This window comes from Lissotriton helveticus, chromosome 1_1 (genome assembly GCF_964261635.1).
Source record: "Lissotriton helveticus chromosome 1_1, aLisHel1.1, whole genome shotgun sequence".
NCBI classification, from domain to species: domain Eukaryota; kingdom Metazoa; phylum Chordata; class Amphibia; order Caudata; family Salamandridae; genus Lissotriton; species Lissotriton helveticus.
In genome coordinates, this window is record NC_136057.1 from 648513590 (window position 1) to 648529597 (window position 16008).

General features: G+C 42.2%; 1 protein-coding gene across 1 annotated transcript in view; it reads right to left on the reverse strand.

Moving 5' to 3' along the window:
- LOC144762581 (cadherin-related family member 4-like) overlaps positions 1-16008 on the reverse strand; it is a 372673-nt gene that overhangs the window by 49491 nt on the left and 307174 nt on the right. Inside the window, exon 11 of the mRNA XM_078647805.1 lies at positions 10314-10406. Coding sequence (XP_078503931.1) covers positions 10314-10406 — 93 coding nt within the window. The remainder of the gene's footprint in view (positions 1-10313; positions 10407-16008) is intronic.

The window sequence follows — 16008 nt, forward strand, 5'->3', positions numbered from 1 at the left end:
CCATGGTCCCAGGTGGGCGATAGACAAGGAGGCCTGCCAAGGAAGCGGTATGCGACAACCGTAGAGAGAATTTACAGCTCTCACAGTCACTCATCCCTCCATCATGGACCTTACAGGTTAACGTATCCCTGTAAAGGATGGCAATTCCACCTCCTCACCCTACTGGTCTATCTAGGTGAGATATAGGAAAACCTGGTGGAAGTGCTCTGACCATATCCGGGCCGGAGCTAGAAGAGATCCAGGTTTCTGTTAGAAACAAGACATCCAACTTGTGGTCGAGAATGAAGGAATTAAGTTCTGTCGCATGACTAGGGAGGGACCGACAGTTCAACAGGGCCATTGACAACAAGCAATTGTCTTTGGCCATTACCAGACCCATATTACAGGCCCCACAGGGCAGGAACGGTTGCCCTCCCTCGTGAACATACCTACATGCGGCGAGTTTCAGTGGCCGCCAAAGCATGAGTTCATCCCTCGTGTACCTGATATAAGCCGGAGATGGCAACCATGAGTCGGGCAGGGGGACCGGCCCTATGCCCGTCTGGGCCCGGACGGGCACAGACGGGCTGAACTCTGGCGTGACTCCGGCGTGCTCCCGCTGCGCGCTGCCATGGCCGTATTAAATACCTTCGGTATTCACGCCACCTAGTACGCTGCCCTGAACGGCACTGCCGTCAGGAAAATCACCCCCAAGATGGCGCTGCAAATACGAAGCAAGGGAAGAAGGGCCGCCAAATGCGATGATGACACAATTATTGAGCAAGTAAGTGGGTTAAAAGCAGGGTAAAATTAACAAATAATTAAATGAGATCCAAAACGGGTAATTTAAAAGTTATTCAAAATCCGAATCTAATGGAGATAAATGCGCTACTGATCAGCGCGCTGCGCTAGAATTGTGTGTCTTGCCTGGTCAGATGTCCGGATCCCAAATCCCAACCCACCTTAAATACCTTCGGTATTCACGCCGCCTAGTACGCTGCCCTGAATGGCACTGCCGTCAGGAAAATCACCCCCAAGATGGCGCTGCAAATATGAAGCAAGGGAAGAAGGGCCGCCAAATGCGGTGATGACACAATTATTGAGCAAGTAAGTGGATTAAAAGCAGGGTAAAATTAACAAATAATTAAATGAGATACAAAACGGGTAATTTAAAAGTTATTCAAAATCCGAGTCTAATGGAGATAAATGCGCTACTGATCAGCGCGCTGCGCTAGAATTGTGTGTCTTGCCTGGTCAGATGCCTTACATATTTTGTGAAAACTACAATAGGGTTAAGGATAGGTTAATTTAGTGACATTTGTGGTTCAGCATGAAAAATATTTTGTCTGTGTCTTGAGTAGGAATCACGAAACCTAAATTTGTCACATTAGGTTTGTGATATTTTGCAGGTTTAATGACACACTTCTGGCTTTTATATTTATCTTTCTCAGAACACTTGTGTGTCAAAGAATCTTCTTTTTCAACTTCACTGAGGTTGGGAAGGCAAACCAGTTGTTTCTTCTACTGTGCATGTGAAAAGCTATTTCTTGATTTCATAAGAGTTGCAAATACAACCCAAGGACTAATGTTTTGTCTTCCGTTAACTGAGCTGGGACTTTTTTACTTGAACTATGACATTTATCACTTATAGTGGTTTTCACAATTTAATTTAGTTTTGCCTGTCTTGTTAGTCTTCACTGATTATGCAATGAGAAGTAGCATTCCAGGCTCTTCTGCCTGCACTTCGGGTTTATAAGTTTCCTGCATTTATCTTTTTAGTTTATTCTTTAATTCACTTAATAACCAGACAAGTACATTTCTCATAACATCTAGCAATTAGTCCTGCAAAATCAGTGTGTTACTGCCATCTCAAGAATGAGAGATACTATGGAACTCTATGAAGCTGGTACCATGATATGCCAAGCAAAAGTAGGCCACCACTTGGCAACTCCCACATTTTTTTTTAAATCAATCAAAATATGCCAACAGAGGGCAACATGGCGTCCGCACCACGGACGTGTGTGTGAGGAAGCTTGCCTACTCGGGACTCAGCTCACCTGTAGACGAATGCTGCTGTGCTTTCCAGGTGGACGGTGGTCTGTTTCCCGTAGGATTTCGGATTTCTGGCAACCGGTGGAGGAATACGGTGAATATCGGGACGAATTGTGGAGGCTGCTGCAGGAAAACGCCGAACGCCGACTGCTGAAAACGCAGACTGAGGGGGCAGTGAGCTCGGCGCGGAGACTAGCACGGCAGTGGCAGAACGTATGCCGGGCGCATTAGCACACCTGCGGCCACTACAGCGGAGCAAATTCATTCTTAGTTTGGAACTGGGACCGGTGGAGGGACTTCAATGCAGGCAGTAAGGTCCAGATAAAGTGTACTAAACTTATATTCAAATACAAAAGAAACTGTAACTGTAACTGCAACTGCTACCGCAACTGTTATTGCAAGCAGCTTGGACATTTGAATGGGGTGAATTGACTCTAGAAGCTGATACAGTTGTAATTAAAATAGCGGCGATAACGTTCTGAGGGTGCCCTTTTTTTTGTGAAGAAGATATACCTCAAATTTGGACCATCATCACCGGGGGTGTTAATACTGTGTGATTTGGCGATTGCAGGGTCGCATTGCTTTCTTCCTGTGACACTGTTTAAATTTATGGCAATGGCACCTAAGGTGGCTCACGGTGGGAAGACAAGAGCAGCAGGAGAAGGCGCGGTAGGTACTCGCGCTGCACTTGCTGCAAGAGCTAAAGAAATGCCGGGCGTAGAGGACTATGATAGTGTTGTGCAGCGTCAAGATTTAGTTCAAGGCACCCCTAATATTCCGCTAATGTTTCAGCCCGTTGCTGGGAAAAAAGCTTCTGTCCCTGCTCCTAACATGGATCTGCATGAAGAAGCAGGAGGAGAAGTAGTTCCTGTTGCTGTTTTGGAACAAAGTCAGGTACCTTACTACTCCCTGCGCCAGCTGTACAGCATGTTGAGTCATCCCAAATTCTGGCTATGGCTGGGTCTAAAGACATTGGTGTAACAGATGTAATGGATGAAGGAGATGAACTTAATAGCGAGGAGGTACACGAGCCCCTAAGTAGTAAGGAAAGTGAGTTTTACTCGCTTTCAGAGCATTCAGAAGGATCAGATTTGGAAGGCGAACTTTCAATCCAGGAAGATGGATATGGAGACAATATCATGGGTGATAGCCAAAGGCAAAATAGCTCCCTTGGAGCTTCAGCAGAGGCACCCACGGTCCGGAAGAAAGATAGAGTGCGTAGTGTGGGATCAGCTACCGCAGAAACACCTGACTGGGATCTTATTATTATTATTATTATTATTATTATTATTACATTTGTTGAGCGCACAGCTACCCGAAGGTTTCCCGGCGCTAGAGAAAGACTGAGAGTAAATAAGTTTAAACGAAGAATCAGGACACAACTAAGTATTAAACAGCCAGGTCTTAATTCCTTTGCGGAATGTAAGGTAGCAACACTCAGATCGTAAAGATTGAGGCATGGAGTTCCATAGGGACGGTGCCAATAGAGCAAACGAGCGGCCGCCCATTTTAGCTCTATTGACCCGAGGAATCAAAAATTTGTTTTGAGTGGAGGATCTCAGAGTACGGGAAGGGACATAGTGCTGAACTAAAGAGGAAAGGTATTTGGGAGCTTTACCCATTTTAATGTGGTGCATTATACATAGAGCTTTAAATTTAACTCGGTTCTCAATGCGCAACCAGTGCAACTTGCGCAGATGGATAGAAGCCGATGCCCTGGCCGGCAAGCTACAAAGGAGGCGGACTGCCATGTTCTGGACCACCTGAAATTTCCTTGTTACCTCCTTACAAGCACCCAGAAGCAGAATGTTCCCGTAGTCCATGCGAGAGGTGACAAGGGCCTGGACTAAAATCCTCAGGGTATCAGCTGGAAGCATCCATGTGATTTTTCTCAGCCATCTTATGATGGTAGTACAGGTGGCCGAGACTTTTACAACATGTTGCTTAAATGATAGTTGGTTGTCAAAAGAAACCCCGAGGTTGCGAACTGAGGCTGAAGGGGTGGGAGTGGGACCCATCTGATGAGGCCAATGTTGAGGGCCCCAAAGAGAGGTGAGAGGACCGAATAAAAGTAGCTCAGTTTTATCACCATTCAGTTTTAATTTATGACTGAGCATCCAGTTGGCAATTTGCTCCAGCCCGGACCGAAGAGAGGACGTCGGGAGATGTTTATTAGTAGATAAAGAATAGATGATTTGTGTGTCATCTGCGTAAGAGTATATAGTGAGACCTGCTTGCTCAGCCAAAAAAGCAAGAGGTCTCACATAAAGATTAAAGAAAAGAGGGCTGAGGATAGACCCCTGGGGAACACCATGAGAAGATGAAAAGATGGAAGAGACAGACGAAGAAGAAAAAACTTGAAAAGTGCGATTAGAAAGAAAACTAGCAATCCAGGCCAGGGCCGGGCCAGAGATACCCACCGAATTCAGGGTAGACAGCAAGATGGAATGGGAGACGGTGTCAAATGCGGCACTCAAGTCTAATAGAATGAGTGCCACAGTCTCCCCGCTGTCCACCTGTTTTCTGATGGTCTCAGACACACCGAGGAGTGTAGTCTCGGTGGAAAAGCCAGCCCTGAACCCAGATTGCGAGCAGTGTAAAAGATTAGAGGATTCAACGTAAGAGGTAAGAAGAGAGTTGACGTGTTTTTCCAAAATCTTGGAATAACAGGGAAGTAAAGAAATAGGGCGAAAATTAGAAGGATTATTTGGGTCTGCGTTAGCCTTTTTTATCAGTGGAACCACCATCGCATGCTTCCATTCATTGGGGACAGTAGATTCAACCAGAGAAGCATTTAAGAGATCTTTCCAATGGTGAACAACTTTTAGAGAGACTCGACCTATCTGACCAAGCCAGTGGGAGCTTAGATGTGACGGCATCAAGCCAAGTGTCATTGAAAGAAATGTATACATCCATTACAGAGCATAGGGTGGAGGGTCGAGCTGAGCATTTAAAAATGCATGCTGCATGTAGAAAACTACAGAACATGGTTCGACACCTGGCCAAAACTTGCAGTGACTTTACTGATCGAATGGCGGAAGCTGAGGGTCGTATATCGTCATTAGAATACCAGATGGTGACCAAAAAGGAAGATGTAGCTGATATAAAAGCGCACAAGGATGATGTGCATGATAAACTTGCCGACTTGGAAAATAGACTTTGGCGCAATAATTTGTGTATTCTTGGGGTCCCAGAAGGCCTTGAGGGACAGGACGCATGTGAATTTGTAGCTGAGCTGTTCGAGGTAGCCTTACCAGAGGTGAAAGAATGGAACTGGGTCAGCGAAATTCAACGGGCCCATAGATTTCCATTTCGTCAGCGACCTGTAAGAAGTGGGCAAGTAGGACAGCAACGACCTCGAGCTATATTGATTTTCTTGAACAATTTTTTGGTTAGGCAGGTACTCTATGACCTGGCTAGACCAGACAGGAAGAGAACTGGAAAAGGAATACAGTGTTTTGTACGTCCTGACTACTGTCATTCCGCAGTTGAAAAGCGATGGCAGCTACGACAGCTGATAGCTCCGTTTCAAACAAAGGGTCTGCAAGTTTTTCTACTACAACCAGCAACTTTAAAGATAGTTAATAAGGGTCAGACTCATTTCTTTACGTCTGAGGCTGCTGCCAGAGCATATCTTCATTCTTTGGTTTGATGGACTGATGTAGAGACTTGGTTGTTATAATATTAAGTGTTACTTTAAATTGTAGGTTAAGGTTTAAATCTCTTTTTAAGTTGCAGACTTACAGTTTTTGAGATCCTTTTTTCTTATATTTAGGAAAACGGGAGGGCCGAGTATTCAGGGAGCTACTCACCGAGCATCACCAGGGCGATTAGCCCTATTGCCTTATTTAAGGGGGGGTCACATTTTGGGTAGGAGGGGCGGGTTTGGTGAGGGGGTGTGGGTGGTGTGGGGGGGTTTTCAGGGACACGGGTTGGGTTGGTATTTGATTAAGGGTAAAAAGGACAAAAGGTCAGTTCATAGCATGTGCTGTAAGAACTTTGGTGTGCATTTATTTTCCTATCTCTATGTTAATGACCAGCGATATATATGTTTTAATGGCTAATCGGAGCTTGTGTTTATGTTCTTTTAATGTTTGTGGGCTGAATAATACTCTTAAAAGGAAGCGAGTGATTGCTGAGTTGCGGATATCCTTTGTTTACAGGAAACGCATATACCCTGGTCTAATCATAAGATGTTATTGGAGTTGGGATTTACTTTATTATCAGCATCTAGACAATCTACTATGAATAGAGGAGTGGCAATTTTAGGCAATCGGGCTGTAATTGGCACGGGTAGAGAACGGGCTGACAATCTCGGGAGGTGGGCAATTACGGAATGCACTATAGGGGGTACTAAGATTACCATATGTACAGTGTATGGCTCTAATTTAGATGAATCTGAAGTTCTGGAATTCTTGAATGTTAAACTAGCGCTGTGGGAGACTCCTTTGCTATTACTCGTGGATTTTAATATACATAGGGATTCTCAAATATGGGATGCTCATTTTGTAGATTATAAAGGTCGTAAGCCAAAGGTTTTTAGGGTTTAGCATCAGCTGTTGCAGCAACATGGCCTTGTGGATGGGTGGACGATGCTAAATTATGGAAATCCAGGGTATACTTTCTTTTCCTCTTCACATAGTAAATTTGTTAGGTTACACTATATTTTTTTACCTCGTTTTTTAACCGCTGGTGCAAAGATGAAGGTAATGCCCCGTATTACTTCAGACCATGGACCGGTGGTTATGGACCTGCCCTGCTTTAATACTACTCGGACTGTGCGGTCCTTTACATTTAATAAAAAGCTTGTAAGAGATGAGGAATATATATGTCATATTAAGCTGTGGGCTAGGCAGTTTCTAGAGTATAATAGAGGAAGTGCTATCCAACCAATGGTTTGGGATTCTTTTAAAGTCGGACTTAGGGGGGAAACCTGCAGTTATGGGTGGGCCAAAAAGAAGAAACAGAAAGCTTTGATAGCGGGACTGCTTGAGGACTTGAGAAAGGCTGAGTGTGAGCTTGTTTTAGCAATTAGTTCTAAAGTGGACTGTCGAGCTGCACAAACTAAAGTTGCCTGTAGCAAGGCTAGGATTAAGGCGGTCTGGAGGCAGGAAATAGCTACTCAGTTTAAAAAATACAAATCTGAAAGATATGAATATGGGGAAACAACTGGCAGATGTTTCGCTCAAAGAATGCGGGGGAGACAGGGGTCTCAACATATTGAAATTCTGGAGAACGATCAAGGGGATACGGTTGAGACCATGGAAGGAATTTTGGAGGTCTTTAATACATATTATAAAGAATTATATACTCAAGATCCTGTTGTTCAGGATCAAGTTGAACAATATCTTCGCGACCTTCACTTATCTGAGTTAGGGCCTTCAGAAAGAGAAGAGCTTTAAGTCCCAATTTCTATGCAAGAACACCAGATGGCACTAGATGACTTAGCGCTCGGGAAAGCAGCTGGCCTGGATAAACTTCCTTTGGAGGTTTATCGGTTATTATTTTCTACTATAAAGAAAGATATGCATGCTACTTTTATAGCCGCTCAAAGTGGAAATCCCCCTGAGTCTTGGGACGATGCGAATATAGTAGTTTTTAAGAAGAAAGACAAGCCCCCCCAGACTCCCTGGGTCATATAGACCTATATCATTAATTAATGCGAATGCTAAAGTTTATTAAAAAATACTTGCAACTCGGCTTGTGCAAGTTCTTCCACCATTGGTATCTCGGTACCAACATGGGTTCCTGCCAGTTAGAAGTACGGTCAATCACTTACACAGGGTTATATCATTACTTGATTATGCTACTTCATTTCAAAAGAATATTGGAATTATATTTCTAGATGCTGAAAAAGCATTTGATCGTGTCATATGGTTTTTTTTGGACTTTAATGCGTAAGATGGGGTTTGGGCCCCAGTACTTGCGTGCATTGCAAACTATGTATAAACGCCCTTGCGCAAAGATTTGCACTATGGGGCAGGAATCATCTTTTGTATATATTACTAGGGGTACACGGCAAGAATGCCCATGTTCTCCGTTACTCTTTGCCATTTATATTGAGCCACTATTGCAATTATTGGAGACAACTAATGGTATACAATCAATGTTAGTGGGCGAACATTAGGTACCCGTTCTCGCCTATGCTGACGACATAGCGGTCATTACATCGGACCCTGCGCAAGCATTAGGCGAGATTGAGCACTTGACTCAAGAGTATAGGAAGGTTGCTGGATATGAATTGAATATTACAAAAACGCAGGTTATTTGCACAGCGGGTCTATGCCCCGGTGAGACTCGGGTGACACAAGAGGCTAGGTATTTAGGGATCAAAATTAGGATGTCACTTCAGGAGATTATTGATGTAAATTGGGCTGATATTTTAGGATCAGTTAAAAGTTAGAAAAGGTAGAGTGCATACATTTAACCATGGTCGGGCGACGGAATGTCTTAAAGATGTGTATACTCCCTAAAGTTCTTTATTATTTTCGGACGGTACCGTTAGAGCTGACACAAGCACAAATAATGTAGCTACAATCGATTACGGATAGGTCCTTTTTTTCTTTACTTTTCTCTGTATTTTTTGTTTTACTTTTAAGTTCTATACAGCACTGTAACTGCAATGCTATGTATAACATGCATTTTTCTTTTTTTTTATATGCTATGATCTGGGCAATAAAGAATAAAAAAAAAACGAAATATGCCAACAGATTCAGGATTCTAATGTAATGAACGTCATATACATCTCACTGCAAGATTGAAATGTTTATATTCAAAGTTTTCAAAATGATTGACTTTAAAAGAATTTATTTTCAAAATGTAAACACGCTTTAATTACAATCTATTCAATCTATCTTTTTTACAGTCATTCCGTTTTTGTACCCTGCCATCTCTTAATTCCTGTAGTGTATACTCCTTTTGACATCCCATTGCTCTCCTAATTCTGCCATCAACAGTGCCCTCTAGTACTTGTCTCCCAGTGACGATTAGTAATTCACTAGTAGGGTAGGTGGGCAGGTAGGCCTCACACACACACACAGGCACACTCACTCACACACATGCACACATATTTACCTACCATTTTCAATTGCAAACACATGCACACGCACCCATTACAAACACACATGCATTCATATATACACACACAAACCAATATTTAAAACAAAAATAATACTCACTGTGCTGCAGTGGTGATCTCAGATGGCAGGAGGTAAGCCTCAGGACTTCTGAGGAATGGGACTGTTGCCTCCTCTTATTGTCTGACCTTCAGCCAATGACAGCAGGCGGCATTCCCTACCTCGTGGGAAGGGGTCACTGAGGCTGCTTACCTCATCCCACTCTATGATGTGCTTCTCTGATAGATGCTTGGTCCAGGGCATTTCTGGGCATAACATTGAAGCACCCAGGTCTGAGGCTATCAGTTATGTTTTCCCTCATTATGAGGGGAAGGACCTTGAGGTGCTTTGCTGGGCTGAGGAGGTCATGCCAACATGGCTGTGATATAATGAGATAGGCAGAACCTAGCTCAGGCAGGTAAGCGCCAGCACATTTAGCACAAGCAGAACACCTAACATATGAGAGGTGGTGCAAGCACAATGCAGTTTAACCTCCCAATTATTGTTGTCTGATTTTTATGATGAATCTGTCAATTTTTCCCTATATGTTAGCCAACTCAACAATGGTAATGACAATTACCTTGGGCAATAGGTTGAACAAGCAAAATGATGTTCATCAAAAACACAATCGTTAGGTCCAGGCTTGATCTGGTATAAGATATGTACACCTTGTTACAGAAAATACAAATAATGTGTTTGGTGTAATTGCAATTAATTTTTTGGGGTCAATCTTCACAGTGTAAATAAATGTATGTTATACGTTCCTACATCCAGAATAATGTTAATTGTTTTCTCTTACGCTGATGTTCGACATTTGTTCCCAGAAAGACTATAATGATCGAGGCATCATCTGAACCTGGTAATTGCCAATTCATGTCTATGATAAAAATATTTTAACATACTATCTGTGGAAACATAATTTGATATTTGCATATCAGTTTCCCAGAAGCTTCAATCCTTTCTCCATAATTATAAGGGTGCGTCCTTCCGGCTACTGAGGCCATCATAACAAGTTCTAACTAAGGGCCATGTTTCTTATGAACGGAAAATTTAACAAAGCTATCAAATGGCCGGGGCATACCTGTTTTTCAGGCTGCATGAAGTTTCACCAATAATGTTAAAGAACGCATCTATACAAAGATCACACTTTATTGTTATGTAACATACTTCATTCCAGTATTTGCCTTCTGAGAAGTATCAGGCTGTGTATTCTTTCTGGATCCATCACATTGAGGAAAGAACTTTGCATATTTTGGAACACTATAAGAAGAAAAGTGACAAGGTAAATGTCAATGTCAAAAGGCTTTATTTCGATACGTCAAATCATACAAGCATCAAAGTAATACAAACAAAAGATATTTTATACAGATATAAAATTGACTATTAGATTCAACATTATTTCTACAAGATCTTTTAAAATACATTGAATGTCTAAAAAGAGTAGAAAAAGATAAAACAGTTAAAATTTAAAGGTGATCCTTCAATTAAAAAAGAATTAAACATTAGATGCTAGCCTTTTGGCTCTAATGGACCATGTCCAGGATATGAATTTTGAGACACCACAGACGTACAGTGGCCGGGTGTCCGATGTTAAAATACGGAGTGCCACGCTAGAATGCCTAGTTCCCATAGCCCGACATATGGGTTTAAGCCATACTTGCCTTGGTCGGGCATAGGCTGGGCAGATACAAGGTAACAAGGTAAATGTGAAGAGTCAGCAATCATAAAACTATGTTTGTGTCACAACCATTAAAAACCTTAAAGAAAAATTCATAATCATTTGGCAAATGTAAACTTCATTCAAGACAGAACATCTCTAAATGCATGAAAGAAACTATGGAGTGATATTGATAGAATACATTAAGGAATATGTATTTGCAGTAACTACATCATTAGCATCACCACGGTGCATAAAATTCGCAATATGCATTATTGCTTTGCATCTGATTTGTCAGCCAGCACTAGCTGATCCATCCAGGACTATCTGGCAAGCTCACTGATAAGCAAACCATCTCATTGGAGAAAAAAAAGCATTGATGGATGTTCAGAACTTCAGAACAGTAGGCTGCTTCAAACAATGACGCGAGCATTAGGATACCTCAAATAAAAAGTGGACAAACTGAGGGGCTTATTTCTGAGAGGCTTGCGCCATAGGAGCATCATTTTTACTGTCACTTCAGCGGCGCAACCCTCTCAACCATATCTATGAGGCCACACAAAGCCACTTTGTGCTAGGAAGAGATCCTGTTATGATATCTGCCAACGGAGGACAGCTGGTCGCAGCGATCTTATTATAAATGGTGTCTATTTTCTGTATGAAGAAAAGGCTTATTTTATCACAGAGAGATTGAGAAAAACTTTCTTCTAATTCGCAGGCTTTGGGGCTGGTGAAATATTTCAGAATTTGGTACAGGGCTTTAGGGGTGTTTTCAGCTTGGCTAAGTTGTTGTGCTATATGGGTTTTCCGAGTATGCTTTATGCTTTTGTGATTGAGGGAGAGAGCTGACCTGTATTTTTTGTTTGTCTTCTTTAAGATGGGTTTGGCGCCATCTTCTTTCTAGGTTTTTGCAGCTGCTTTTTTCCTTATGAAGTTCAGGAGTGAACCACACTGCCTGGGTTTGTCTGGATTTGTTTGAACAAGTTTTGAATGGAGCAATCAGTTTGATAGCAGCTAAGGCTGATTTATTGAAGTGGGCTACACTTTTGCCATTGTCTATATAAGGATTGATTGCGTGGGGCAGGCAACTTCAGCACTCTGAGTCCCTGTAATTGAAAGTCAATAAGTGCGTGGTCAGACCAGCTTACTGACTTTGGGGCTTTGCATTTGAGAAAAGGTGCATTGGAAAAGACAATGTCTATGGTGTGATCTGCTGTGTTAGTAGGAACATCATTGATTTTTTAAGGTTCAGGGAAGCTAGAACTGCCATGAAGGATGACGTTTCTGCTTTAACAAGGCATTCACTGTGGATATTGAAGTTTTCCAGGAGCATAACGTTGCTGGAAGAGATCAAGTAAGGAGCTGTCAGCTCCATGATTTGAAGAGAGAATTCGGCAATGGGGCCTGGTGGGCGGTATACCAGTGCCCCTTTCAATCAATCTGTTTTGTGGCGAGAGATCCATCCTGAAAATCTGGATTTCGATCTGCTCATTACTTCGCTGTTTTAAAATTTTGATTTTTGTTCTGTAATTATGAACGATGGCAATCCCTCCTCCAATTTCGTTCTGCCTATCGAGCCTTTGAATCCTATACCCTTCTGGAATAGCGATGGCAACTGCAGGGGTGCTAGTCGGTTTTAGCCATGTCTCTGTCTTAAAGCCAACATTGGGTCTATTTGACTTTAGCAGGTCTCATATCTCAATTGCATGTTTGGGGAGAGATCTCACGTTTCCCAGGAAGCCTTTCCAGGATTTCCTGGGAGAGGTGAGTTTGTTCTTAAGATTCAAGTCTGGGTTCACTACTTACTTGGCATTTAATTGATTTGTGTTGGTGTCGGGTTTACAGGACAGTTTGAGGTCATTTGGCCAAGATTCTGCTGAGGCTGGATTTGTGCTTTGGTCCTGCAATATGGGCAGGTGAAGAAACCTTCCAAATATTAGAGGTGATGCATTCTGTCATTATGACAAGGGTAGGGTAGTGACAAATTTCCCTAATAAGCAAAAGCTCTGTCATTGAATATTTAAGATTGTGGCGCGTACCGAGGTCTGGGTGTGAACAGGCAGGGTGCCTGACTCCTGGTGGCGGTCTGGTGCGGAAGGGCGCAGATAGGCTTGCCTTTGGCGCGCCTTCGACGCCCCACTGGCACGCCCGCTGCACGTGTCCGCTGCACGTTCTGAAATCCATCCCCTTTTATGGTGGACGAGAGAGGGCTAGTGCGCCAACTTCCACCCTGCCGGAAGTGCCCCCCTCCACTCAATCGGGATAACCCGCGGTGGACTGGGGAGAATGGCTCGGGGGAGGCAGCGATTTTTCACAGGTGGATCAAATGTAGGGCATACGATCACCAGTGAATATATTTAAAACAAGAAACCCTTAAAAACAGCGCCGCAATTAAAAGCATACAAAGTGTTTGCTTTTAAACAGTTTAACAGTTTGCAGTAAATCTCTAAATGAGCCAGTTGTGACAAATACTTAAGTGGAGGAACAGCTAGCGCACTGAATCACAACTTGCTTATGCATGTCCGCTGTGCACTCCGAAATCAATCCCCTTTCATGGTGGACAAGAGAGGGAAAGTTGATGGGTTACCAAAACTCCTAGGGTCATATGTATCAAGCCAAATTGAGTTCGCAAACGCCGAAATTCGTGAATGCAATTTGGACAAATGGTATGCATCAAGGAAATCTGCTTTAAAAATAAGGAATCGCAAAATATGCAATTCCCTCTCTGGCGATTGCATTTAAGGAATCGCAAATTTTGCGATTCCTTAAATGCAATGTAAGAAGCTAAAAAAATTAGCAAATTGGCCTTAAGGAATCGCAAATTACCACCAACTTCTAGTTGGTGGTAAGTTGCGAATTCCTTTCAAAATGCATATTGTTTCATTTTTCTAAGTGCCATGTGGCGCACATACATGCCCTTGAGCCACATGTGCACCCATGCAGATTTCAGGGGTGCAAATTCTCAATTTGCGATTAGCAAATTGCGAATCGCACATTTCCCCTTCATTCCTATGGGCCTCCTGGCCCATTGAAATGAATGGGAAATGATTCCTTAATTGCGATTAGCAATTTGCTAATCGCAATTAAGGAATTTTAAGAAATCGCTAAAAAGAAGCGCATTTCTACATACATACCATTTTGCGATTTCTAAATAGTGATTCCTTAAAAATCGCTATTTAGGAATCGCAAAACGGAATGTTGATACATATGGCCCTATATCACTAAATAGGGCCTAGCCTGCACTTCCTAAGAGATCAGCATATCAAATGATGATTGAGGATGGAATGAGTATATGGCATATGATATCGCAAAACAATTATGAATAGCTCTATATATATATTCACTGAAAAAAATATAGATTTCAGGGACGTTGTTGTTAGTTGAAGATTTCACTCGTACAATACCATAGAAATTCGGCCGATATAGTTAGTAGACCTCACTATAACTTGAGCCCTCGAAATGCACTGCTGATGACGTCACATATTACTTCACTCATGACATGCTCAGTGACATCACTGATGCCATCACTGATGACATCTGAAATGACATCACTGAAGACATTTCAAATGATATCACTGATGACATCATCCAGTGAATGTGTGTTTCTGTAAAGTATAAAAATATGTTTAATTTATAAATATGCCAGGGTGTATTGAAGTATGAGTGCGTGTATGAGTGTCTGAATGGATGATTTAGTAGGTGTGTGACTGACTGTATAAGTGAGTGATTAAATATGTCTTATTGAATGCATGGGTTAGAGACTAAACTGTGTGAAAATCTTTATTAGTCTGTTAGTTGGGGTGTAAGCGGCTGCATGGCTTGGTGAGTAGACATGAGTGTCTATATGAGTTATTTATTGGTTGACTGAGTATCTGTATAGGTGCCTCGGTGTATTTGTGGGTGGGTGGGGGGTATGTGACTCTGTGCATAGATATGTGAGTGGTTGTTTCACTGGGTGTATAGGTTCAAGAGTGCATATGGAAACAGCTGTATGGGTGGGTGAGTGTATGTATTGGTGTGTTGGTGAGTGAATGGGTGTCTCAGTGGTGCATTTTTGAGTAACTACATATGTTTAAAGCAGAATATGTGAGTGTTGGAGTATATAAATGACTATATGTGAGAGTGAGTGATTGCAAGATTATTTGTATGGAGTGAGTAATTGTTTAGGAGAGTAAGTATGTGTTAGTATCTATATAATAAGTGTGGTGGTGTGTGTATGACTGTATAAGCAAGGAAATGGGAGTGTGATTGTTTCTTTGCATGACTGACCAGGTGTATGAGTAACTCTTTGGGTGAGTGGCAGTGTGTGATTGTCGATATAGGTGTATGAGTGGATATATCAGTGGCTGTATAGATGAATAACTGTGTGTATGAGTGCCTGTATGGGTTAGTGGGTGGATTTGTGTGTAGACATATGAATCACTGAGCAGGTATGTACTAACTGTTCTTGGTCTGTCTATGGTTTCGATATTGGTGGTCTGTATTTTAGAGTGGGTGTATGAAAGGTTTTATTAGGGTATGAAGAGGTGCCTCAGATGATCACATGGATAATGTCATCAGTGATGCCATAAGTGATGTTATTTGAGATGTCATCAGTGATGTCACTGAGCATGTCATGAGTGATGTAATATGTGACGTCATCAGCAGTGCATTGCGGGGGCGGGAGTTATAGTTAGGTCTACTAACTATAACGGACGAATTTCTATGGTTTTGTACGAGTGAAATCTCCAACGAACTATAAAGTCCCTGAAACCTGTTTTTTTCAGTGAATTTCTAAGTTTTTTAAATGCTGATTTGTAACTGTAACGTCCCTAAAACCTAAGATGGTTTCAGTGAATTTCAAAGGTTTATTAAATGTTAAATTCTAACTATAACGTCCCTGAAACCAATGGTTTTTTCAGGGAATTTCTAAGCATTTTTAAATGCTAATTTCTAGCTATGCCTACAAAGGTAGGACATGTGAAGAAGACAAATGCAGAAAGAGGCAACAGAAGTCCAGAAAGACGAAGAAAAGTTCAGGAAGATGAAGAGATGTGCAGAAAGAACCAACAGAGGGGCAGAAAGTCCCCTGTGCCCCCAACTTTTTGCTGATGGGTGCTGGTGGTAATTGCCTCTAACTAACTAGGCCTAGAGCCAGTGCTTTGCTAAAAGACACTTAGAATACAGTGAAAACACCTACTTACACTAGGGAACACTATGCGTTGG